This window comes from Sinocyclocheilus rhinocerous, unplaced genomic scaffold (genome assembly GCF_001515625.1).
Source record: "Sinocyclocheilus rhinocerous isolate Xijiao unplaced genomic scaffold, SAMN03320098_v1.1 scaffold327, whole genome shotgun sequence".
Classification (NCBI taxonomy): domain Eukaryota; kingdom Metazoa; phylum Chordata; class Actinopteri; order Cypriniformes; family Cyprinidae; genus Sinocyclocheilus; species Sinocyclocheilus rhinocerous.
This window is the reverse complement of record NW_015649610.1, coordinates 385,327-413,232: the sequence shown is the minus strand read 5'-3', so window position 1 is coordinate 413,232 and position 27,906 is coordinate 385,327. Positions and strand designations below refer to the sequence as shown.

Sequence of the window (27,906 nt, the reverse complement as noted above, 5' to 3'; positions counted from 1 at the left end):
AAATAAAAAAAATATTTATAGGGTTATTAGTTCTTGGTTTATTATATGTTAATATGCTATTATATAATACAATATACTTTAATATATTTAGTTCATGTCCTCAAAGACAATGTGAGACGTGAGATGGTGAAAAGTTCAGCCGAATTCAAAATGTGAGCATAAAGAAAGAAAGGTCTCTCTCCACCTTAACACGAGATGTGTATGATGTATGATGCATACGCATTACGCACAGGTATGATGCTGACCTCTGACCTTTCTTTCTTTATGCTCTCATGTTAAATCCGGCGGAACTTTTCGGCATCTCGCATGTTTCAGACCTCGACTTGTATTAGCCGAAATGACCTCAGTCAGTTGTGTAAAACAGCATAGTGTGAAATTCTTTCCTTCTGAGTGGTTGTTAGGCTAATTGGCTTGTTGTCTGAGGATGGATGTCTTCGCAAAAGCTTTTAAAGTGACCACCTCCTCCCCCTTCTTCAAACTGTTTCATTTGGAGGAGTGCCCAGGATAAAAGGAGAATATTTCAGTCATCTTGTGTATGTGTGTGTTTGTGAACGGGTAGTTTGAAGTTCCCAGACACCATCTGCTCATCTGCATCAAACATATTGAACACGCACATAATGTTTTCCAAATATCCCACGATGAATATTAATCTAAGACTAAAAATTGCACAACACTACAAATGTACCAACTCATTTGACGTCTTCAGAGCTTGATTATCTGGAAAGCTACAAAGAAACAAGAGTTATGTTGTCTCCGGTTCTTAAATACCCAATAAAAATGGCCTTTTGAGAACAGTTTTCTTTCTTGTGTTAATGTATTTCCTGTTGAAACTGGTTTGATCAGGTCGTATTGAAGGGTTTGCTCCTCTTTTTTTTATTTTTATTTTTTTTTATAAAATAGCCAACAGGCATGAATCATGATTTTCTACTTGCTATTGCATTTAAAAAAGGTCACTTTAGTTAACATCTGTGACCCTGGACCACAAAACCAGTCATAAGTAGCACAGGTATATTCGTAGCAATAGCCAAAAATACATTGTATGGGTCAAAATGATTGATTTTTCTTTTATGCCAAAAATCATTAGGATATTAAGTAAAGATCATGGCACCCTCAGATTCCAGATTTTCAAATAGCTGTATCTCGACCAAATTTTGTCCTATCCTAACAATCCATACATCAATGGAAAGCTTATTTATTCAGCTTTCAGATGATGTATAAATCTCAATTTCGAAAAATTTACCCTTATGATTGGTTTTGTGGTCCAGGGTCACATTTAGTTGTACACTAGCATATAGATGACCTCAAAAATAATAGCCATTGACAATAAGTCAATTAATGAATTTGTTCTTTTGAATGATCATCCTGTCAGTCAAAGCGAACATGGGATTTTGCTTCACATTTTCTTCAATGCCAGCTCTGTCCATTTTGCTTCATTTTGACCAGCATGAAACATTTGTCAGGCGTCACGATTCGATTACGCAGACACGTGTGTTTGATAAATACATCTGACAGGCTGCTCAGAATGATTGTGGGATCAGGATTCAGTGTGTGGTCAGACTCAGACAGGAAGTGTGACTGAGAGAGAAAACATGGAAGACAGTGACATCATCATCATCATCCTTTGGAGTGTTTTGACTGTTTCAAACTGTTATTGAACGGTGATATTATTGAACGTTCGAGATTTTGTTCTAAACCATTAAGTATTAAACTTCCACTGCTAAAAGAGGTTTCCAACCATGTTTTAATTTGTACAGCTCTGTTGGGAAGCATCTTATTTGACAAAAAAATTTAATTTGTTGTAAATGAATTATTACATTTTAAAGTATTGATTAAATTGATAATTTATATTATTAGACATCTTTTTTGATAATACGTTTGTAAGAAATCATAAAACGGAATCTAGAGAATTTATAAAATAAGAGAACTCCTAGAGCACAGAATTTAGGAAAAAATAAAATGGATTTAATGGGGCCCTAAATTAAAAGGTAGCTTACTCTGTAGAGTTTAATTGTGAACAAACAATTTATGTTTACATTCATTGTCAAGGTCTAACAAACATCTGGAAAGCATTTGCTTCCCCATTACTTATTATCATGATAAATATCGATATTGTATATGGAAAAAAATATTGTAACTGTATTTTTGGCTTTATCGCCCAGCACCAAATATAATTTGTGTATTTTAAAAAATTTATTTTATATATTATAATTGAAACATGCATATAGATTATATATACCTTTATACTCCACATTGAGTTGATTCTGGTATGCCAACCTAGGTACATTTTCTATTTTTAAACACCTTTTTTTACATTTTAATTAATAATAATAATTTAATAATAATGTAATAATTTAATAATAATTTAAATTTTTAATTTCTATTATAATTTGTAATTAATTATTTTTACATTTTAAAATGATTTTTTTTCTTTCCATGTTATTTGTGGCACTATATATTATTTTGACATTTTTTTGAATATTTAAGCAACATTACAGAAGTAATATTGCTTGAATTGGTGCATAAATGATGAGCCAATTTTAATAGTTGATGTGCTGAGTAATTAATTATTCATTAGGCCACATGTTTGTACTGTATTTGTTCCCTGGCCTTGTTTTAAATGAGAGAAAATCTGTTTGAATAGCTCAAATGCATGTTTGTTTTAACCACAAGATGATGTTTGAGCTCATCTGCTCAATGACTGATCCACACACATTCAATTTAATTTCAGTGATGCATCACTGGGCCGTAATGGAAAACCATTAGAGCTGTACAAACCCTTAGCTGCTGTCTGTCTACATACCAGTCACAAGACCTTCCATTAACCCCTTTATTTACATGAAAATACACATGCTCACTCAGCACACACTGCCAAACCAGACCAGAAAGACCGGAGAGGTAGATTCCATGTAGTGAGGCACATAAACAGAACTGAATTAAGGCCTAATGGCTGCGCATCGAGTTTGCCTTTAGGTTACAGTTTACATTGTCCAGTCCTGCAGAGTTTTTAAAAAAATTTTCGCAGTCCTGTTAAACTGGCAAATCATTTTACTGTCAGATGGCAACACTGAAATGCATTGGCTCCAGCACACGAAGTACGGCTGGCGGCACTGGACATAATGTGCTCTTTCTCATTGGAAAAATTCCTGGCATCGTTTTCAAATCTGCGTCAAACTCTTGCCATTTCTATTTGTCATATTAAATGTCTGACTCATGCTGAAGGTCACGTCTTCCTTTTATAGAAACTATGGAATGCAATAATTGCTTAATTGAACTGACAATAAACTAACGTCTGAAAAGACAGGAAGTGGATGCAGGAATGTCGCGTGGTGAAGCTGAAGTCGGCTGTTTGGGCTGGAGCAGCGGTGGAGGTGAAAGTCCTCAGATAAGCGGAGTTTCCTGAGTGGGGCTGGACTCTGATAAAGCCCCCCATCCTGAGGAGAGAGAGATGGAGGAAGGGAGAGACATTCTCATTTAAAAAAAAAAAAAAAAAAAAAAAAAAAAAAAAAAAATATATATATATATATATATAATTTATTTTATCATAATTTACAATAATCATTTATTAATTTATTCTTATTATTTATTATGAAATCATTTAATCCTGTGATGGCAAAGCTGAAATTTTCAGCAGCTAATGCTCTGATACTCTAGTCTTTAGTGTCACATGGTCCTTCAGAAATCATTTGCTGATTTGATGCTCAAGAAATATTTCTTTGTATTGTCAGGTGAAAACAGTGATACATTTTTTTTCAGTATTCTTTGATAAATAGAAAGTTTGAAAGAACAGCATTGATTTGAAATAGAAATCTTTTGTAATATTGACTCTGATAAAGCCACCCATCCTGAGGAGAGAGAGATGGAGGAAGGGAGAGACATTCTCATTGGTGTGGTATTTGGGAAATGCTTTCACAACATCCAAAGTATTGCAACATCAGCCAGTCAAGGAGAGAAATCAAGGCTCTGTAGGGGAAAGAAAGAGCAGGTGAAAGAGAGACTTTAGAGAAAGATAAAGATGTCTAATATTCAGGATTTATGGTTCCAAAGGTATCATCACTGGAGAAAATATGTTGAACTCTGATCTCTCATGTACGTATATATGTATGATAATATATGTATGCAATGAAGTAAGGCCATATTTTACACGTTTCTACAATTTTATTATAATTTTTTTAAACCCCTCAAATTTGTCTCTTGCACCAAAAACAGTAGGGATGCAAACCTGGGGTTGGTAAGATTTTTTATTTTTATTTTGTATTATTTATTTAGAATTTTTTTAAGTCACTTAAGCTTATCAGGCTTTGAAATAGAAATCTTTTGTAATATTATAAATGTCTTTACTGTCACTTTTGATCAGTTTAATGCATCCTTGCATTCTGAATATGATTAATTTCTTTAAAAAAAATAAGTGAAAGAAATCGTACTAACTACCATTTTGAATGGTAAATTGTTCTTCTGCTGATGTGCCAATTGTGCTTTTTTCTATTATATTTCCCCTTTAAATAATAACATAGCCTACTAGTCACTGTTAAAGTTAAATTTCCTGGCCTTTCCCATAATTCTCATCTTTGCTATAAGTCACTCTCTGAATCCTAAAATATAACTTCACCTGCAGGATTTTCCTTTCCTGACTCTCCGTGCTGCACAGGGTTTAATAATAGCACCAAGTCCACACAGAGCCAGAGAACCAGGCCAATGCAGTCCAAAGAGTCAGCTCTGCCCTCTTGTGGCAGGTGCATGTTATAACAAGTGTCTACAAGTGAGGGCATCAACCTGCAGGGGTCCTCGTGAAACAAGAACAGAGAGAAAACAGAACTGGAACAAGTAAAAAAAAAAAATCCTTTAAACATCCAGTAGAGCTAAACTGAGCATGCTCAGTGCCGCTGTGCTTTTCAGATGTGTGTGCATGCAGGCAGAGGGAGACAGAGGGGTGTGTGATGGTTTGCTACTGAGCGGGAGTGGGAACGAGTCAGTGGGGACCAGAAACACGGGCTGAGCTCCAGTGGCATGGCAGGAAGAATGGAAGAGGGACAGTGAAGTGGATCCAGGCACCACCAGCCCATATAGGGATGCTGCTAACACTACTGTTCTATCTGCGAGTGAAAGGTACCGTTGTACACCATACACAGAGACAGAGAGAGAAAAATAGGATGAAAATATCAAATGGATGAAGAAATAAGACAGAATGGCTAAAGAGATGGGAAATAATTGCACTGTTTTGTTTTATATAATGGATTTTGTTCCTTAAAGGGATAGTTCACATAAAAATTACAGTTCTACCTCATGTCGTATCTGTGTGAAACACAAAAGGAGATGTTTAGAATGTCCAAGCTTCTCTTTTTTTCAATGATCTGATTGGTGACAATTACTGTTAATGGCCATTCACCTGTATTGTGTTGAAAATCTTTCAGGATTGCAATGGGGTTGAGTAAACAGAAAGAAACATAATTTTGGGTAAACTATCCCTTTATTGGTACAGTAATGGTTGTGTATATTGGATGCCCTCTCGGTCCTCTTTTCGTGTTTCTCTCTCTCTCATTTGGTTCTTTATTTAACTGTCCTCTTTGCAGACAGTTTTCAGTTAGCTCATGGTCTGCTTTCACTGACGTAACAGACCTTTAACAGTGACACTGTTTCTACATGACTGCATTATCAGTTTTTGTAATTTCAGGTCTTGGATCTTTCACTCAGGTTGACAGGATCTATTTAATGCATCAAACATTTAGCATTTCTTCTCACTATGAGAGTTCAAAAAGGGTTTCTGGTTTAGTTTACCTTTATTTATCGCCAAATTCTATGTAATCTGAAAGCTGTATTGACATGTAGTGACTTATTGACATGTAGTATTGTAATGTGTCCTCCTTTGCACCATTTGAGAGTGAGTTCCTTTGCGTTAAATGTCTATTTATGGATTTGGTGTCTATTTTTAGCACATAGCTCAATAATAGTTCCTCAGGGCTCTGTGTGCTGTCCGTTTTTTTTTTCAAAGCAAAATGACGCTGACAGATTGTTAGTGTGTGCTGGAAGCGTAGCGCATTGTGTTTAGAAAATATTGCTAAGGGTTGTGCACTGTAGTGGTTAAAGCTCAAGGTTAGTAATTAGAAAACCATAAGCCATCACCATTATACTCTTGAATGCAGCACTTAACCACAGTTTGCTTGCCCATGCAAACAGTGACGCCGCAATGCTAGGGGTGTCGCACATAGTTTTGATGTGCGGACGGTTGCTAAGGTGTTCAAATGTCAGTGGTTTTAGTGTTTTTATTTGCTATGCACAGAAGTATAAAAATGATCTGAAAAGTTGGTGTTCAGTCTGTCAATGCACACAATTGACTGAGGCTTCTGCTTGGTCATAAAATCTGCCGTTTTATGTGTCTGTTTGCAGTTTTGTTCTATATACCATGTACAAGCAAAAAACAAAGCTCTTCAAATATAATGATTAACCTGTTTCCCACCCAAAATGGAAAATTTCTCCAAACCTTTTTTCTTTTCACAAAAGAAGATATTTTGAAGAATGTTGGTAAACAGGTGCTGGTAGCCATTGACTTCCATATTATTTTTCCCTACTATGGAAGTCAGTGGCTAACCAGTTTGGTTACCAACATTCTTCAAAATACCTTCTTTTGTGAAAGAAACTCATACAGGTGGAACAATGTGAGAGTGAGAAAATAATGACAAGATTTAATTTTTGGAATATATCCCTTAATATTTTTGCGGAACCCATGCTAGCTTTTTTTCAGGATCATTTGAATAGAAAGTTTAATAGAATAGCGTTTATTTGAAATATAATTTTGTAAAAATCAGTCGGTAACTTGATTTGAGGTGTCATTTACATTTGCAGCAGAGGAAAATTCACGCACCAATTTGAGTTGAATTACTGAAATAAATGAACTTTTCCACGACATTCTAATTTATTGAGATGCACCTGTAATACTTAAGGTCAAGGTCAAGTTCAATTTCATAATGTTTTTTGAAGACGACTTTGTGTGAAAGCTTTGGCAAAACATAAATATTCTAGGTTGAGGAATTAGTTCCAGATTTGCACGTTTTATTTTTTTCTGTGTTTAACATTTCAAAGACTATATTGTGTGTATGTTCTCTCAAGAGTGAAGCTTTTTTGTTTGCTTGATTACCTAAAACTGCTTTATTCTGTGAACCTCACATTTATAATCGTTATGTAATACTAGACTTTTACTAATGCAGCGCACATGGCCGCAGACACATTTCTGGTCTCAGGGTCATCTCAACAGTGAGGACACAAGAGACTCACTTTTGGGGAACAGTGACATTATAAACCTTTGAAGCTCTGAATGGGGTATTTTTAAAGTTTTAAAGGGGTCATATGATGCGATTTCAAGTTTTCCTTTCTGTGTCTGTCACGCGACTCTGTTGTCCTTTCGGGCTTGAACTGATGGTAAAACTAACGACATTATTAACTGTCTTGATATTTACTTTGAAAGCTGACGCTCGTGATTATGGTAAGGGGCGTTACATTTCCGACGAGTGCTTGTGGTGTTCGGCCAATCAGAATGCACTGGGTCAGCTGGCCAATCAGAGCGGACTGCGCTTGTCAAAGGAGGGGGCTTTGTAGAAAACGAAGCGTTTGAGAGAGGCGGGGCATAGAGGACCTACAATAATGTACAGTATTTGAAAAATAATGTTTTTTGAACATTAAAGCATGTCAACATATTCTGTTACACCAAATACACAAAATAATGATCTTTAAAATAGCATCATATGACCCCTTTAAAAACATCCCGAGGAGTCAAAAGCTCATTATTGATGAAGAATATGTGTTCAGTTCATGCATAAGGGAATAAGAAAGAGATTGGCAGACCAGTGAAGGAGAGGCTCAAAATGAGGCGACTAAAATCAAAGAGCTGCCCGCAAGCTCTGCCGTTTCATCCCGGATAACTCTGATGAGCTTGAAGCAAAGGCTGCCACTCTGATGTCAATTTTTTTTAGGCTTTTCTATCAGCAAAAATTTCAGGAGTCACAAAAAGTGTCTCCTAAGAGAGATTTTCCCCCATAAGGTGAAATATAAGCTAGGCAGTAGCTGAAGTCTGTTTAGCCTACATATCTTGGACTCACGACTGGTCTGACACAAGATAACCGTCTACGTAACTCCTACAGCATTTCATAAAGCATTTCATAAAGCATTTCACAAAAGTTCAAAGAAGTTTCAGGGAAAGAAAAGGATGAAAGATGAAATTTCAGAGAAAGACAAGGGAGACAGATGAAAGGTTATATGATAGATAGAACTATGTGTGTGTCTTTGTGTTATACAGTGTGTATGTGTTTGCTTGAGACTTTGCAGACACATTGTGACCTTAAATAGCTCAGAAACTGTGATTCATTCTCGACTGTGGAGTTGGTTTGCACTGTATGATTCAGTAGAAGTATCAACCTGAGACTAAAAGACCCATAAAATTGCTTGACAGGCACAGTTTTCTTTGACATTTCCTGTTGAAACAGAATGTTTATTTTAATTTTACCCTAGCATATATATGGCATGGCCTTGAAGCTAAAACTGTGTACACATAAAAAAGTTCTGGTTTATTCATCTCATAGTTAATTGTTCCCCCCTTTCTTTTTCTTTATCTTTATCATCATCTTTGACATGGTATTGCATTTCTGACTTTTTTTAAAATCCTTTGGGACACAGGTAATAAATAATAACTGATTTAAGTGGGATGTAACTAGTCAGCATTCTCCCAGTTGCATTCTGAATAGTTTTAAGTGTTTCATAGTTTATCTCATGTCTTTTTTTGTATTTATGCTATAATGTGTTGGTTGCGCACAGAGTCAAATATTCTGTATTATGTTTATGCAAATATGTTGTGTAGGTGCCAGTTGTCACAATGCTCTTTAAGGCTTGACTCACTGATTGTCTACAGTGAAGCCATGTGTGTGTGTGTGTGTGTTTGGCTTTGGTCCAGCTAAACCCACACACTCTGTGTGAAATGTACAGATACACTCCCGTCCCACGCGAGAGCAGATCAGAGGGGTTACATCACAGCGAAATGTGGCAGCAGTCAAGGAGGAAGCGTATGAGTGAAAATGTGTTGTGATCTGATTGCTGTGACATTGTGGGAGACTTCAAAACCGGTAAAACAATACGATTGCATACTTCGAGCACTCTACAGGAATTAGAGACGTGTATATGTGTGTTTGGGGTGAATGGGAAGTCTTGTGCCGCACACTTGCTCCCAAAGTAATCAAATTTTGTCTAATCTTCTGGATTATGACACGGCTGATAAATTAACTTCCTTTTAATTTAAGTACAAACTTCAAAGCAGCCTATTCACAGTAATGTTATTTGTCTTGCAGCGGTTTATGAAACTCCTCCCTGTCAATTAACACAATACATTAATGTCTGCTGCTGAAATTAGCATCTCCTCTCGGTGGGCTACCGCTAACATGCTCTTTGTCATTTTCTAAGCTGCTATTGTCCCCATTATATGTTAAAATATTATTTTTTACACTTTTATAGCATTGCTTTTCTTTGAAATCCAACTAATAATGTGAGTCAGGGTTTCTTGCACTATATTCAGTCTTTCTGACAAGCTTTAAAAGTACAGTAGCAAAATCTGTCAGTTCTCAGATTTGTGTAAATGACCACTGCCTTGATTGGATAAACTGTTTGCATGGGAAATGAGTAACAACTCTTATTTGCTTATCTCAGAACAGCCTCTTAGCAAGTTCACAAAGCAGTCTGGCATGAAATGTGCCATACAACTGTATTTGTCTTCCAAAGAAAGAGGTAAATCCTGTTTTCCACGATATGGCCCCTTTAGATTGTTTTCCTTGAGGGCACTATAAGTCAAGTAAAGGTCATATTCTCAGGAAGCTCTTAAGTCGTAGGTGTAACTGTTGCCAGATTTTGGTAATAACTGATTCACATCTCTGCTAGAGATTTGAAATTTGTTTCTGGATTTATTTGTAGGTTTGGCAGGTTTATGCAGAGATATCACTGCAATCATTTCATTTATTCTTCACCCACTCAAATATTTATTTATAATATTAATATTGAATTGAACTGAATGAATAATTTTTTAAAATCTCATTGACAAGTAGTTTTCTTGTTTTGAACATAAATCACATATATAATTTATTTAGGTTTATGCTCAAAACAAGAAACAATTTTCCAGGTAAGAAAACTAAACTAAACTTAAGATATGACTTTCTTTCTTCTGCTCAACACAGAAGAAGACATTTTGAAGAATATTGATAACAAAACAGTTTTCTTTCTCATTGACTTCCATTGTGTTTTTTGTCTATACAATGGAAGTCAATGGGAACCAAAACTGCTTAGGTGCCAACAATCTTTTTAATATCTTTTTTTTTAATGTACCACAGAAGAAAGAAAGTCATGCAGTTTTTGAACCAGAGAGCCAAGAGAGTTTCATTTTTGGTTGAACTATCCCTTTAGTTTCCATTTCCATTTTCCATTACTATTTATGCATTTGGCAGACTCTTTTATCCAAAACGATTTACCTTGCATTTAAGGTACACATTTACATTTTATCAGTTCTTCTTTTCAGTAAATTTTATAGTTAACACGTAATTCATAATTAAATGTTTTGTTTTAAGGATTTTAAATAAAATTTTACTTGAAAACAAGACAAAATACTGATGAAAAAAATATTTTTGCAGTCAAGCCTCTCTGAGAAGAGTGATTCTGAATTGGCCAAGAACAGAGGAGTCAGTGTTTCGCTTGTTCATGTTCAGGTCTCGGTGGCCGAATATAAGGGCCCTTATACAGAGAGCGCTGAAATGTTGTGCTCCTGCTGCATTCCAGTTGCGCGCTTCAGTCCCGGCTGTTCATTCAGCTCCAATCCCACTGCATGCTTTGATCCTACACACCCTCAGCACAGCAAAGGAAAGCCCCCTTTATCATCTTCCTGCCAGCCCGACCAACAATGTGTGGAAGTGAGTCAAACCCATTTGAACTGGTCCTGCTCTCTGAGCCTCCTGCCTTTACACGCTCCCCAGACAAAGACCCTCACAGAGGACGTTCAGTCCTGGCTGGAGCTTTCTGGGGTCAGCGTGGCACGCCATGGCGGGCTTCTGCGTGTCTATCCAGGACTCGCACGTTGCAGCTCTACCTCTCGTGCCGTTGTGTTCCCTCGTTGTGGTTCCTCTGACCGGAGGAGGAGGTGGAGGAAGAATGTGGGGTGACGCAACACTGGTGTGCTCTCCGACAGTCGAAGGAGGTATCCACAGCGCTTATCTTAGCGGGGGGAGAGGGACGTGAAATGGAAATGAAAATAACTGTTTTTAAGACTTTTTTTTTTTACCTCTTTTGCAAAACTTGGTAAATTGTCTGGCTGCTTAACTGAAATGAAACCTCACAAGTGATTGATTTGAAATGTTTTGGAATTCACTACATACAGCAACTCTAAGCAAATCGCATGGGAGATGATGCGATACTCTAATAAGCTGATCTACACTGCAAAAAAAATAAAATAAACTGCAGTATTTTGTCTTATTTTCCAGTTGAAATATCTTAAAATCTTTGAAACAAAATGGACTTGAGAAGCGACACTGTGTAAGATATTACGGCTTGTTTGCAGAGAATATGTCTTTAATACGAGTGTTTTTTGCCTTAATGCACTGGCAGGTTTTTTTTTTAACTTATTTCTACTTCAGACAAGTGAAAAAAATCTGCCAGTGCAGTATGACAAAATGCATTCATATGCAATATGCAGTCTTTGAAAAAAAGTCTTAATTTCTAATGCAGCATTGCTTATATTATGTTTACATATTTAAGCTGGAAAACAAGTAAAAAATTTATTTCTAATCAATTTTAAATAAATTTCTAATAAATTTTATTTTGAAGTCTTCTTTTCATAGCACAAATTTTTGAATAAAATAAGTGAGTTATCTTCAACTATTCCGTTGAATTTCAGTAATGTGTGACATACTGTGTAAATTGTAAAATGTAAGTCAATATTTCCCTTGCTTTGTTTGAAATTTTTTCACTTTACTTGCTGCCTATTCATAAACATACATTTTATATATATATTAATTCTTTATTTAAGCAGGGCAATGGACAGTCATGACTGCCCCAGAGTTAGCCATATATATATAATAAATATATTAAATTAAACAAAAGTGACGGTAAAGAGATTAACTTTGCATTGTTACCAAAAATATATTTGAAAAAAATGCCATTTTTTAAAACGTTATATTAAACAAAAAAATGATATCTATATAGAGTATGTGCTATATAAATTGGTGACATTAGGAACAGCCTTTGCAACAGAAAAACGCCTATGATATGACTGGGTTTTGGGACATAGTAACAGTCTCATTGTGGATTCAGCAGAGATCAACTAAAGAAGAGAAAACAATCAACTAGATTTAGATAACGTACTTGGCTGCAAATGAAATTTAATCCTTTCTTCTTTTCATGTTGTTTATCTATGAATGTGAGATGGGTTCTGATGTGTAGATGAAGTTTGATTATTCCATAACTCCAGTACTTACTCTCTTTTCATCGCCAGAAGCAGATATTCAATGCAATCTAGTGCAGACTTTCCGGCTCCAAAGCCATTGTTCAATTTAAGGTCAGAGATCTGGATCACTGCCATGATACCTGCATCAGTTCTTTTTAACTTAGCCTACCATTAATGGCACATTTGTCTCATATTACATCTAGTGAAATGTTCACAAGTGTCTTCGAAAGTTCTCTGATGCATTATTGTCATTAGTGTTATAGATGCACAGAATAATTAGATGAAGTTTGATTATTCCATAACTCCAGTACTTACTCTCTTTTCATCGCCAGAAGCAGATATTCAATGCAATCTAGTGCAGACTTTCCGGCTCCAAAGCCATTGTTCAATTTAAGGTCAGAGATCTGGATCACTGCCATGATACCTGCATCAGTTCTTTTTAACTTAGCCTACCATTAATGGCACATTTGTCTCATATTACATCTAGTGAAATGTTCACAAGTGTCTTAGAAAGTCCTCTGATGCATTATTGTTATTAGTGTTATAGATGCACAGAATAATTGTTAAGTTTGCTTTATTATTATTATGCATTATTGTCATTAGTGTTATAGATGCACAGAATAATTGTTAAGTTTGCTTTATTATTATTATTAACAGAGGTATTAGACTTTATTCTGAGAGTTCAGACACTTAATCTTGAGATGCAAAAGGTCTAATGATTTTTTCTTTTAAATTAGCATTTTTATCTTTAGGATCAGTAATTTCACTTTAATGACAACGAAAAGGTTCTTAGTCAGTAATTGAATGCTTTATTTTCAAAAATGTCCAACGTTATTTTCATAAGAGCCTGATAAAATTGCTCATTTAAAAGAAAAATCTCAGACAGTTTTTTTTTTTGCATCTGGAGTCTTCATATATTTACTTATACTTAAATACATTTTATATGTACACTACTATTCAAATATTTGGAGTCAGTAAGATTTTTTTTGTTTTTGAAAGAAACCACCTCATCCAGGCTGCATTTATTTAGTCAAAAAGCATTAAAAATATTTATTATGAAATATTATTACAAGTTAAAATGACTATTTTCTATATAAATGTATTTTTTAAATTTCAATTTGTTATTAAGATGGCAAAGCCGAATTTTCAGCATCATTACTCCAGTCTTAAGTGTTAAATGATCCTTCAGAAATCATTCTAATATGCTGATTTGGTGCTCAAGAAACATTTCTTATCATAATTTCTTATCATTAAGTTGAAAACCATTCATATTATTATTATTTTTATTTATTTAATAGAAAATTCAAAAGAACAGCATTTTTTTAAAATAGATTTTTATTGTCATGCTGTTTGTAATACCTGTCTTTCTCATTATAGTCATAATCAGAGAACATATGATCTGTACAGTAGTCACAGGATGCCTGGCATCTGTCTTCTGACATCACAGATGAAAGATGACTGTGTGATTGAGTAAAGAACGGTCTGGCATGATTCCAGCTCTGATTAACAAGGTCAAATGAATATGTTAAGTGCACCGCGTGTGTGTCTGCGGTCACAATGATGACTGATAACAACTGACTTGAATAAGTAGCGTCGTGTGATCACATCTCAGCTGTGCTAATTCAGTTCGGTGTGGAGAATGCCAGCGTAGACTCTATTCCAGTCCTGCTTATACCCTCGGGTGCAGCGTCGCCCTCCATCCACTGGAGCAAGGGCAGATTTATAATGACGGGTGTAGGTTCACGAGCGTGCTCTGACTGAGCAGTTGGTGTCACCGGTTAAGTGCAGCCGTTAAAGAGACAGGGGCAATTAAGGACAGCAGGGATGGAGAATGAGAGCACGGTTATGATTAGAGTCATTCACAAGTGCAAAAGATCACAGTCATTTTCCTTACTAAACCGTCATATTGTATGTACAGTAAGTGCTGATGTCTGTGATGAATGTTTTCACCGTGATGATTTTTCCATGCATTTAACTTCCTCAGTGTAATGCATTTCCACGTGAAATAGAATTTCAGTGGGAAATAATGTTTGGATATAACTTAGTTTTAACCATCAGGGTTTGATTGAATCATGAAATGTACTGTAGGCCATGATGTTATTGGTTAAAATTATTTGTACCCGCCAGTGCGACCTTGAATTCGTCTTTAGAAAAGAAAAGTAATTTCCAAGGTGGAGAAATGTATTAAATGTCAAAGGAAGTAAAAGGATCGATTTTGTATTTAATTTTCTGATACAATGTTTCATAGTAACTTCTCAAGAACATGTTCACTATTGTTATGTACTTGAAAAAAATTGTTGCACATTTGAAAAAATATTGAATAATTTTTACACTTTGTGGTGGTTCTGGTCAAAAATGTCTGGCCTACAAAATATTGATTGTAATCAATTCAAAGGTTGAAAGAAAACAAGTTGACAAAAAGATTGAATCCAAGGTTTGATGATAATTTTTGCATGATAAAAGATTCACAAAAACATTTTGGTCCGACACAAGGGGTAAAAGAATAGCTTACATGTAAATTTAAATTCAGTCATTCTTTAGTCACTTTCCTATCTTTCCAAACCCATATGCTGTTATTTTTTTCTGTACTACACAAAAATATTACTATTTACTAAAAATACAAACAGGACCAAAAAAGCACTATAAAGTAAGGTGACTAGATATCTGAAATGAAAACCGGGGACATTTCATAGTTCAGTTGTCAAAATATCACTGAAATCTCACTTGTGATTATCTAAGAATTAAAAAATGGGGACAATATATTTTTGTATGTTTTCATTTTTTAATTGTTGTGATTTCCATATATTAATATCATAATTAGTGATGTTTGAGGATCAAACTTCGTTTTTTAATACCCTAATTTTTTTAACACATAAAAATCTATGAAAAATAGTAAATAGTAATAGCAAACATATCAAAACAGTAATATAACAAAATTATGGCTTTACAAACACACTTTAAAAATAAAACCATAAATATGAGAACTAAATAAAATGGTATTTAACAAATATGTTTAATATTTGCTTAATAACTGTATTTAAAATTTTCACAAACTGTGAGTACAGTAATTTAAATATTTTTCAAATGTTATGCTTATGCTTTTGGAAAAATATCTTTTCTATCCCTAATCAGGCTTGTTATTTTGCATTTTAGGCTTATTGTGACCACAAAGTATGTGCTTTCTGCAAATGTAATCATGCAAGTGTAACTGATTAGTTTGTTTTTATATTATTCATTTCAGAGTTGTGATGATGGAAGTTTCAGTAATGTTTAATATTGTGTGCAAAACAATCCAACAACCTTATCATGCCTTGTTATACAGTGCACACAAACAGTATTACTTTGTTTTTAACATAGTATGTAACTGCCTTGAAACCAATAATAGTGTCTCTTTTGATAATTGATGATAATAGCGCTCTGTTCTCGTCTCGAAAAACGGGGACGTCTGGTTACCCCACTATAAAGGCCCTGATATACTTATGGCGAAGTTCTTTTTCGCTCTTCATTTTGAAATACCTGAGCAACGTTTACTGTTATCGTACATCCTGAACCTGCTGGGAGCTGCGTTTAGATGAATACCTAAATATGTAGTTTACTTTTCCAGAAAGTTTGCTTTGGCAAGCTGTTTTGAACTCCTGAAACAAACCTGATTTTCTTTGAAATGACGTCAAACCAGTTTTTCAATTCCAAACCATTCTTCAATTTTGCTATATATCGGGGCCTTAAAAGAGGTCTTGAGCACTATATTTAAGTTTTCAGAAGCCATACAATAGCTTAACAAAAAGTGGAATCTGTGAAATATTTATTTTCGTGGCTGTTTTTTGGCTGTTCTTCTTACCTCAGGAAGAAGCAGTAAATGCGCAGCTGAAATGGTCACGTGATGTCTACTGCCTGAGAGATGCTGGTTGTGGACATGGAGTACTCTTTTTTTTTTGTTTGTTTTTTTTTTCTCTCTCTCTCTCTCTCTCTCTGCGGTCAAATGTTAGAAATAATGACAAAAAATTGTGCAGGGTAACTATGGCAACAGTACAGTGTGATTTCTGTTGGTCTCTCCCTGTAGGGGTGAAGTTAATAAGATTAGAGATAGATCTCAGCGATGACAGCACTAAACACCTCGGCTCTCTCTTTTTAATTAGCCCCTCACTTTCTCACACACACATGGACACATAAAGCAAAGGTGTTGCTGTGTAATCGTGTGTTGTGACATCAACATCATCTGGTCAGGGCTTAAAGTTCTCCGGCACCGTGCTGGATCTCCAGCGTGCGGCGTTTGAAAAAGATAGTCGTCCTACATTTAAAAACTTTTGCATTTAAAAACACTTGTTGATATCACGTTCGAGTTCATGAGTTCGTCTACCAGTGTATGAGAGGAACACAGCTTTCACTCTCAAACCAAACTAACATTACTAGCCAATCAGAAGTTTTTGCTCTTATAAACATGAGACGCGCATAATAGTATCCAATTGCAGAGTCGCAGCCGATGAATGGAAAAGAAGCCTGGGTCTCGAGTGCGACGAAGAAAAAAAAACATAAGAAATGCCATTTATTTATTATTTCATCTGACATGCGCAACACGGACCGAAGTGCGCACAGGCACGCTGTAGATGGGGTGTTGAATACGCGCTAAAAAAGAAACAAAGTATGTTTATTCACATATTGTTCTCTCTCTTTAATATGTACGTGAGTGTAAATGTCAGCATCATATATGCCTAAAGGATTGCAGGTTGTCGGGTAAAAGAAGAGCATATTGATGCAGTTCACTCAGTCTGCTATTTTATTCCAACCGTTACTCCTGACCAGACGCTTCCGTAAATATTTAGTTTATACGTAGAGTTACACTTCAACTAAGTGTAATGGTGCAACGAAAAAATATTTAGTAGTGCGTAAGTTGTAACTTGGTGCCCATTTACGTCAAAACTAGGCTAAGTTGTAACTTAAACGTACAGCTAGTGCAACCGGCCCCAGGCCGTTGGCGCCCTCTGCAGGTATTTGTTATAATATAGGCATATTACATTATGTATTTAACAGTGTTGTTCAATAAAACCATGTACTTGGTTTTGATACTTTATTTGAGGCCAATTATTATTGCCTCATCGTTACTTTATATATAAATATAGTCATATTAAAGCCTGTTTTTCACTTAGTTCTATTTGTATTACTAAAAAACATCAGATTACTCACTTGTCAAAATAATCAGTAGATTGCTTGATTAGCAAAATAATCATTAGTTAAGCCCTAGATTAGTTAAAACATTTCAAAGTACAACTGCATTGTTTTACTTTTTGTGATTAAAAGAAAAAAAAATTGTCATTTGAAAATTTCTTAAAACATTGTCTCGTTCTAGTGAACCAAGTATCTGCATTTTGTCTCTCCTTGTGAGCTAAGTTTATTGTCATACCCCTAGTGTCTATAAGCGTGTACATCGCGATTTCAAAATAAAAGTTTCTGACTTTGCATGTGGCTAAATATTAAAATTAAATAGATTTAAACGTCGTTGAAATACATGAAACATCACCAGGGTCGTTGCACCAGTTGTTCGTAAGGCAGGACGTAGGTAGTAGTTCGTAAGCTCTCCGTAAAGTAATGCGTAGTCGCATAATATGACGTTTACCCTAAATCATCCAATAGAAACCTTCAAATACGCGAGCAGAACTTGTTTAAATGCTATGAATTTTAATTTATCCTTCATTCTAACTTCTTTTGCTTCACGTATACTAACGGTAAAAACAAGTTTCCATTAAAAATTATACATTAATAACATTAGACTATATGTAAGCAATTTTTATATGTAAATAACATTCAGAAACTGTAATTGAAATAAATAAACTTTTTGTGATTAAAAGAAAAAAAAATTGTCATTTGAAAATTTCTTAAAACATTGTCTCGTTCTAGTGAACCAAGTATCTGCATTTTGTCTCTCCTTGTGAGCTAAGTTTATTGTCACACCCCTAGTGTCTATAAGCGTGATATGGCTCATAATTTTCCCTGTCAAGGACAAAGCTAACCAGCAAAACTTGATATCAAAAGCATGAATATGTTAAATGTGTTTGCACCATATTGTAATGAGTAAACTTTCTTGGTATTGCTGTTTCAAATATCCCACCATAATCTATAGTCTGAGCCTGCCAAGGGCTAATGGCAATGGCAGATACATTACTAGTTAGTTTCAAGGAAAATCATTTTCAAATAATGTTCTTTTTTTTTTTTTTTCCAAATAACCCTGTGTATGTGTCCCCGCAACCCCCAACCCCCCGAAAAAAGTTCAGGCTCAGGATTTTTTTTTTGCTTTAACCCCTGTCTGGTGTTCTTCAGTCCTGAGAAATAAAAAGAATGGAGAAAAACAACAGCTCTCCAGAAAGGGGGAAATCATTTATAGTTTCTTAACTCTGAAATAAATAAATCAGTTATTAATAAAGCAGTTTATTTTCTTGCTAATATATACTGTATGTGTATATAGGGGTGGGTGATATACCAGTAGACACGATTAACCGGCAGAAATTTGTCTACCGGTAGAGATTTTGGACTAGTCTCTATCGCGGTTACATGCTCAAGTGACATTGCTGTGCTACGAGGTCACAAAAACGTATCATTTGCACACGTTTTTTAAGCATGGCGGCTTAAAAACAAGTGATTTTAAGCCGTTAAAACGCAATCAGCAGCGAGCACTGTCAGAGAGGTGCGCACACGTGAAGATGGGGTTTATAGAGCGCGGGAGTGTTGAACAGTTTTTTTTTTTTGCTGCTTTATAGGCCTTGAATGGGTAAATACACACCTTTGTATGTGTCAAAATGCCCCTCTTTGCAAGCATCCTCATAAACACAGTAATTTAGGTCTTAAAGGTGCACTAAGCGATTTTTGCCAAACGATGTTGATATTTGAAAGCACCAAAACAAACACGCCCATACCCCAACAGGACCTCGCCCTTATTTTGAAATCTCCACCCCACACGTACCTACACAACCATGGCAACGACGATCGCGGAAACAAGTGAAGATGACACACAAACATATTTAAACAAAAGCCAACACGGATAAGTTGTGTGAAACGAAGCCAAATCAATGTTACTCATCAAGAAGAAACAACGCAACCTCGGCGTCCGACTCGAGCCCTTCCCACTCCTTGAGTTCTCTCCACCGCTGGAAAGCTGCTCCAATATTTACGCGGGTCCTACCTCTTGCCTGGTCGTAACCCTTGTTTTTAATGTTTTGATTCTCTAATATTTTCCTATTTCCTATTCCTTTTTGTCCTATTGCTTGTAATAAATGTCTTATTCTTTTTTTAGTTGCTGACTTGTCTTCGGTGAGCTTGAGCTTTTTTTTTTAAAATTAGGCTAGTATTAGTTTTTTTGTGATATTGATACTGCTGACAAGAATTATGACATTTCTATGGTATCAAAAATGTTGGTATCATAAAGACCTTATTTAAAGCAAAAATAACTATATTGTGATGTATATTGTTACTGTGAAATAAAATTACTCATATTGTGATATAAGATTTTCATATCGTGCACCCCTATGTGTATATAATATATACTAGGGCTGTGCGATATGGACAAAAAAAAAACTATCGCGATTTCTTTGATCAATTTTGCGATTTAGATTTTAATCACGATTTTGTGTCAATCCATGTTAATTTTTACTGCGAATAATGCACTGTCACTTTAATTCAGCGCGTGCAGCACAGCAGAAATAGATTCCGTGCAGAAACGATCGCAGCATGACTGCTGCAGACGCACCGCTCCTGGAGCGCATTGCCTGACCGCAATCGCGTACAGTGTGAACGCTCTGATCCGTTAACATGGCCGCGGAAAAAATACGCACCACAGACGGAGTGTGTGAAAATCGTGCTATAAAGCGATTTAGAAATCGCGCACGCTCAAATCGCAATTTTATGATGATTTCGATTAATCGCACAGCCCTAATATATACACATATATATTAGCAAGTGACAGATATTTACAGCTATATATACAGTACGTATGTATACACACACACACACACACACATATACGCTGTATATGTAGCTGTAAACTTATCTGTTACTTGCTGATCTGGCAAATACTAATACATTATTTAGCCCAGTGTTTGCACTTCTGAAATTATTTATACATTTACAAAATTGTCAGTTGTGCCATGTCAATAATTTAGCATATTGGCAAAAATCAGTTCATCATAGTATAAATAAAAATGTATAATAAATTTGATGACATTTTTTGTTTACTTTTGGTCAATAAACTGTTTTGGTACTGTACTGTGTTCAGTTTGCGTTAATGCAGTCTATTCAGAACAGTCGTCTAGTGTTTGCTTTTGATGATTTGATGCTGTCTGAGGCCTACGAATGTTTTGCAAGATCAAACACTTTCAGATTTGAGAAGACGTGCGTAGATCCAGCTCTTTTTGTACAGAAAGAGAAGAGAGAAAGATCAGTTATACAGCTTTTGTGTTTTTCCATCACATTCTACTGGAGAATTATTTCTGTATCTGGCAGATGCTTTCATCCCAAGCGACTTTCGAGACAAACCTTGTCAATTTATGTGTTCTCTGCAACTCGAACGATGACCTTGGAATTGTTAGCGGCATGCATTACCAGTTAAAGCTACAGGGAATGAAAAAATGTGCAATTATGATGCAAATATCTACAAACCAACCCACTTATATAACAGAGACTCCTCCGATTTAATGGAGCTCAGATAAGCGTCTAGTTTTAAATCTAGAGCTTCTACTTCTTATTTTTGATGTTCCTCCTTTGATGCCTGTTTTTGCGGTTCACGGTGTTGTCAGTGATGCATTTTGTTGCACAACATTTGGCAAACTGCTTTGTTTTTGTTGTAGACATTGCTGGATGTTCAGTTTATTATTGCATGTAGTGTGTTTGTCTGAGTATTGATTCTCTCGGCCGGATCCTCGTCCACCAGAGCTGCTGGCATCTGCCACGGGTGGCACAGGAGAGAGTGTCTGTTGCCATGGCGATGATGGAAAAATTTAATTTGTGCCTGCTGCACCCTCAACCAGGCCGTTTCCAGGCGATTGGTATCAGCTCTACTCCACTCAAGCGTGATAGAGGCTTTAAAAGCAGTTCCTTCATGAGTGAATCGCTTGAATGCATCATTGTGACTCAAAATCACTAACATGTCTTGAAAGATGTGGCAACCCTGCCAAGTTTTCCAGTGCAAGTCAGAGCCAAGTTTACATTTACAGTTGCTTTGGTTTATAGGACTTTATGAGGCCATTTCCGACTGCGACAATTAAGAGGAAAGACTTCACTGAGGTACTGTAGATCATAACAAAATACATGATTTCATCTGACTTTCAGAAATGAAGCATTGTTGTGTGGCCAGTTTCTGAGCCAAGATGTTGAGCTGGGCTTCAGACATATACAGGTCGAAGAACAGGTGTTTCTGTGGCCATCTGGATGATTATGATCGCAAACACGTAGCTGTTTCCTGAGCAGCTGTTCTTGAGTTGCAGCAGCGCTGTGCTCTGTGAGGGGGATGATCGTTTGTAGTTCTGTTGAGGTCTGTCACTGCTTTGTTGAAGGAGAGGAACATTGTGAATTGTTTTGTTTGCTGGAAGAAGGTAGAGTGTAAGGTAGAGTGGCTGTTTCAAACATTTGTTGGAGAAAATCAGCCAAGAAATATATAAATTTTTAATGTGCCATGTTCAATATTTCTGTAGCATTTTTTCACGCATTAAGTCCACTTTGGACTTCAGGTGAAAAAGTCATAAAGTAGTCTTACACTACAGGTGTTATTGCTATTATATTTAAGATCTTTAATAAGATACAAGATATGTACTCTACCATTCAAAAATTTAGGGTCAGTAAAAAATATATTGAAATGAATTAAATTGGTTATAAGTGAAGTTAAATACATTTATAATGTTACAAAATGTGTATTTCCAATAAATGCTGTTCTTTTAAACTTTCTGTTTTGCAAAGAATCCTGAAAAATGTGTGATAGTTGTATGGCAAATATTAAGCAGCACAACTGTTTTCAGCATTGATAATCATTAGAAAAAGAATCAGCTTGGTCATCACAAGGAATAAATTATATTTCAACAAAACAGAAAACAGTTACTTTAAATCATAATACTATTTCACAATATTGTTGCATTTTTTTTGATGAAATAAATGCAGCCTTGGTGAGAATAAGAGAAAATCTTACCAACCCCCAAATTTTGAATGGTAGTGATCTTTGTTATGATTGAATGCATTAAACTATTGGCATGTGAAAACTAACATCAAGGCAGGCCAAGATGCTGAATATTAATTGATATAAATACCGATGGACGTTTTAGTATTTTATTGTACCTATAACTGGGCATCACTTCCAAACATGAAATTTGTAATTTGTGTAATTTGTGTAATTTGTTTTTCTTAGCTTAATATGCAGATAAAGCTGTCATTAAATTATTAATTAATAGGTTTATGAAGGTGTCAAAACCGTGGCTCTGTGGCACTATCAGAAGTAACTCCGTCTGTTTAACCAGCCTGACAGACAGCACTAATTTTGGTTGAACCAATGATGAGAGTTTGAGGCAGGTCCATCTGTTTTTCTGACCAATGACAAGAACATGGTTCTTTAGGAACAAGATTCTGATTTGTTTTCATGTGTTCTTTGATATTCTTCGTCCAAGATTGTCCTTGTATTATATAATCTACCCAGAAAAAGATAGAAAATGTTGTCTTGCCCATATAAAACAATGACAGTAACTGTTTTTCCCAAGCCAGCCTCATGTGGTTTGATGTTAAAGTTTAAAACTCTGCTCCTCTCCTCATGTTTAACTGCTTTGTTGGGGCATCAGTTGTTCCTCTGAAACACTGTGTGAGTTTCAGCTTTATCATGTTCTATTAATAAATCATTCATGTTGTGTAGTTTAGATGCAAGACACTTTGAATGCCTGAATGTGTGTGTGTGTGTGGTGTGTATATGTGATGAGTGTTGTTTTACACTTACATTTTAGGTTTAGTACACTCCAAAGCTGAATGTATATTATTATTGGAGTTATGTTTTAATATTCAAGCAATACTTTATGCCACACATTAGTTTCTGAAGGCTTAATGCAGACTTTCATTTTCTCATTTTGCTTAGATCTCTCTCTCTCATACTCACAAGCGTCCCAGGCCTTTGAATCTCCTCCGGTGCTCATTAGTGGCTGACACTTGAAAGTTTTGACAATATTTCAATATTTATCGGTTTTACGTAACTGAGCTGCAGTTGAGGGCAGAAACATGAAACGGCAGCAGACACAGCAAATCTCCAGGGCTCGAGCACAATTCTCAGCCTCTCCCTTACGCTTGAAAATGATGATGGTCTGCCATCTTTACTGGAACATTAGATAAGAGTATAATAACAGAGAGAAATAGGGCTATCTGAGGTACCTGTGGGTCACCAGTGAGGACAATGTTTGTCTTTCAAAGAGTTTAAATAACATTATTTATTTAACATTGGGATATCTTGGTGAAGTTTACACTGGAAAATAATACACATTTACTTATAATACCGACACTGAAAATCAGCGAAGTTCTTTTTTTAAGGTGATACTTAACGTAAAGAGATTATGAAAATGAAAATTCTGTCATCATTTACTCTCGTGTTGTTCTAAACCTGCATGACTTTGTCAAAAAGATTGAAAAGTGTCCATAAATTTTGGACCCCATTGACTTTCATTGTGACGAAGACATAGTTCATAATATCTTGTTCCACAGAATGTCATATAGGTTTGGACTGACATGAGAAACTTGGCATACTATTTCAGTGCTCTATTTTGGACACATAAATCCTAATTTAGCATAATATTTAGGGCAATAATATTTACAGTGTGTGAATTCAGATGCAGTCAGTATTTTGGTCTGTCAGGTCTGCTCAGAAACCTCCCAAAAAGGTCATCATTCGTGTTGTCAAGGTGGTGAGACATAAAGACAAACCCCTAGGCAGCAGATCAAAATCTCATTCTAGTTAAATCAATTTAGGTCAGTGTAGATGCTTGTCACTTTTTGCATTAGACAGTTGACATGTGACCAAAATGATGCTGCAGGGAATAACAGAATGACAAGAGAAAAGAAATGAGAGAGTGAGAAGAGGAGGGTGGGTCAGATGGAGACAGGGACGCAACGAAAGAGAGCAAGAGAGAGGGAGGGATTGATAGCTTTCTTCCGTGGCTTTTGAGTGGGACATGTTTTCATCCAGTTGCAGTTCAAATCCATCTACGTTCAGGGTCAAGACCAACCTCTGTCCATCTCCCTTATTCTGTCACTCCTCTTTGAATCCACTTCTCTCATTCCGTGTTGGGATTGATTTTTTTCCATTCCTCGAGTCTTCATGCTGCTCCTATACAACCGTTTCCTCTCTCTCCTAGAATCGATCTACCGCCGTGGAGCTAGACGATGGAGGAAGCTGTACCGGGTGAACGGACACCTCTTCCAGGCCAAGCGCTTTAACAGGGTAAGTTAAAGTCCTCTAGTCTTCTCCAACATGAATAATGACGTCTGATTGGATACTTCATGTGTTTTTCACACTTTGTTTAGATGTAAGGTTTGTTGTGTGTTGATAGGTCTTGTTTATGGCAAATGTCATACATATAAAACGAGAAGTGTCCTGTTATAGTGGACAAATTTCCTAGTCATGTTTAAATACAATCTACCTATTTTTTATTATAATACAGATAGTGTACACACTACTGTTCGAAAGTTTGAGGTCAGTAAGATTTTATTTTTGCATACTTTTATTCAGCAAGGATGCATTAAATTGCTCAAAAGGGACAGTAAAACATTTATAATGTTTAAAAAAATTATATTTAAAATAAATGCTGTTGTTTTGAACTTTATTTATCCAAAGAAATCCTGAAAAAAAGTATTTCAGTGTCCACAAAAATATTTAGCAACTGTTTTCAACATTGATAATCATAATACAAAAATATTTCTTGAGCTGTAAATCAACAAACGGAATGATTTCTGAAGGATCATGTGACTGAAAATTGGAGTAATGCTGCAAATTCATCTTTGTCATCACAGGAATAAATTACATTTTAAAATATATTTAAACAGAAAACAGTTATTTTAAATTATAATAATATTTCACAATTTTCTGTTTTTACAGTATGTTTAAACAAATAAATTAAGCCTTGGTAAGCATAAAAGACTTCTGTCAAAAACATTAAAACATTAAAAAAGTTATACAAACCCGAACTTGTGAACAGTATTTTTAATTGTTTCATATATGATTATACTAAATATATTTCTGTTGTCTAACCCTTCCCTTCAAATGACATTTTTTTTGTGTCATTTATTTCAGCAAATGGTTAAGTAGCTGTAGTAGCGACTGTTAGCATGTTTAGCTGTTGTAGTGACTGTTTTGCTAAATATCCGCAGCTGTGTTAGTGTCTGTTTTGAGTTGCTGTTGTAGTAACTGTAAGCACATTTGGATGTAGTAGTAACTTATGGTGAATGTCTATAGTTGTTTTAAATTGTAATAATATCTAATGAATATCTGGCTGTTACAATACATGTCTGTTTGTTGAGTAGATGTTAGCAACTGTTAGCATAACTGTTAGCATATTTAGATGTAGTAGCAAGTGTTAGATGATTGCAAAAAGCAACTCTCTTTAACTCTTAATCATTATCTGTCGAGCTGTTGACTAGGAGAAAGCATTTGATGTTGTTGTTTTTGGTGAGACAGTGGTCTGCTTGAGCAGTGTTTGGTTTTTCAGTTTTTAAACTCCAACCTGATCTATTGCTTGAATAAAACACACCATAACTGACTATTAGAAAATCCTGTACAAAGGCAAGGAGTGAGGCTTCCGAGTGCAATGTCTCTGTTATGCAGCGATGCCCTGCCGTTAATCAGATCTCATCCCTGGAGGGATTGTTATGTTAATGCAGACTTCTTCCTGCAGCAGTCTTCATTCTTCTACTGAGCAGAACATGTGCCAAACAAAGAAGAACACTAAAACAACATAAGAGAGAGTGATAGAAGAGAGAGCGGGTGGAACAAAGATAGCAGAGAGAGACGGAAAGGGACATTGTCCTTTTTGCCTGTGCTATTTTTGCGAATGCTGAAATGTCCCTTTTCTTGGAGACGTTTCAATGCTTCTCAGAGATGAGGGATAAGAAGAAAACCGAGAAAGAGAGACACATTATGAGCACAGCGCCCTCAGATAGCTCCCACTCACAGCAGGTGTGTGACATGTTAATGTGCGTAAATTACTCTTCTCATTTCTCTCGTCTTAACAAGGTGATCGATGTATGACCACATTATAAACAACATGGCAGAACTGCAGGATGAGTCTCATTTTAGATCAGATTTCTTGAAAAGCTCTAATGTCAGGCTGCTTACAGGACAAAAAACTGTTTAACCTAGACATCCATTTGAGTCTGTAATTGTAAAACACATTTAACCAAGCTAAAGGTGGCTGTTTAAAGATGCAGTGTGTAATTTCTGCACCATTACTAAAATATCGTTCAGAATAACATACTAACATATTTTACAACTCTATGGCTGTATTATACTGTGCACAATGTGCACATTTTCTGTATGAACAGACTATATGGAAGATCTACTGCATTTGTTAAAATACACATTGTACGGAATACTGTATCCCATAATGCAGTGCTGTCAGACCTTTTATTTCCAGTGAGGTGCATCAATTTTTAATATATGTTATTTGATATAATAATCTTTAGGATTAGAGATATGATTAACCGGTAGAAATTTGTCAACCGGTAGAGATTTTGCAGTTACAAGTTCACGTGACGTTGCTGTGCTACCTGGTCACAAAAACGTATCATTTGCACTCGTTTTTAAGCATTGCGGTTTAAAAACAAGTGATTTTAAACCGCTGAAATGCATTCAGCAGTGAAAGAGAATTCATTTCGCTATATGCGCACTGTCTGAGAGACTGTTTCTGAGCACTGTCAGAGAGATGCGTGCACATGAAGATGGTACTCATAGAGCGCGGGAGTATTGAACGGAGTTATTTTTGCCGCTTTAAAAACCTTGAACGGTTAAATACACACATGTATGTGTCAAAAACAAAGTAATTTAGGTCTTAAGTGAAAGCAAACAGCTGAGAAAAAAAATCACATAAGATGCAGCTCTTAAAGTGACAGCAGTCTAATAATCCTGCTGTCTGTCATTCATGTTAATCAAACAACAAAAGAGAGAACATTTCTCACTGCTCTTGACTAAATCACTTTTGTAACTTTAAGAAGAAGAAATATATATTTAATTTACAAAGTGATGAATATGCACTGTTTTTATACATTTGATTACTTCATACAGTGTATGTAGCATTTCTTATTTATTTGATCTACTGTAGTTTTTGTCCTATTGCTTGTATTTAGTTTCTCATTCTTTTTTTAGTTGCTGACTGTTTATTTGTCTTCATTTTTTTGTTTTTAGTTTAGGCTAATAAATAAATATATATATATATATATATATATATATATATTGT

At 35.6% G+C, this 27,906-nt stretch overlaps 1 protein-coding gene across 3 annotated transcripts in view; it reads left to right on the top strand.

The window, feature by feature from the left end:
• LOC107710919 (protein kinase C zeta type-like) overlaps positions 1-27,906 on the top strand; it is a 117,258-nt gene that overhangs the window by 37,713 nt on the left and 51,639 nt on the right. For all 3 annotated transcript variants that reach the window (XM_016515796.1, XM_016515797.1, XM_016515798.1), the window contains exon 5: positions 24,814-24,899. In XM_016515796.1, coding sequence (XP_016371282.1) covers positions 24,814-24,899 — 86 coding nt within the window. The remainder of the gene's footprint in view (positions 1-24,813; positions 24,900-27,906) is intronic.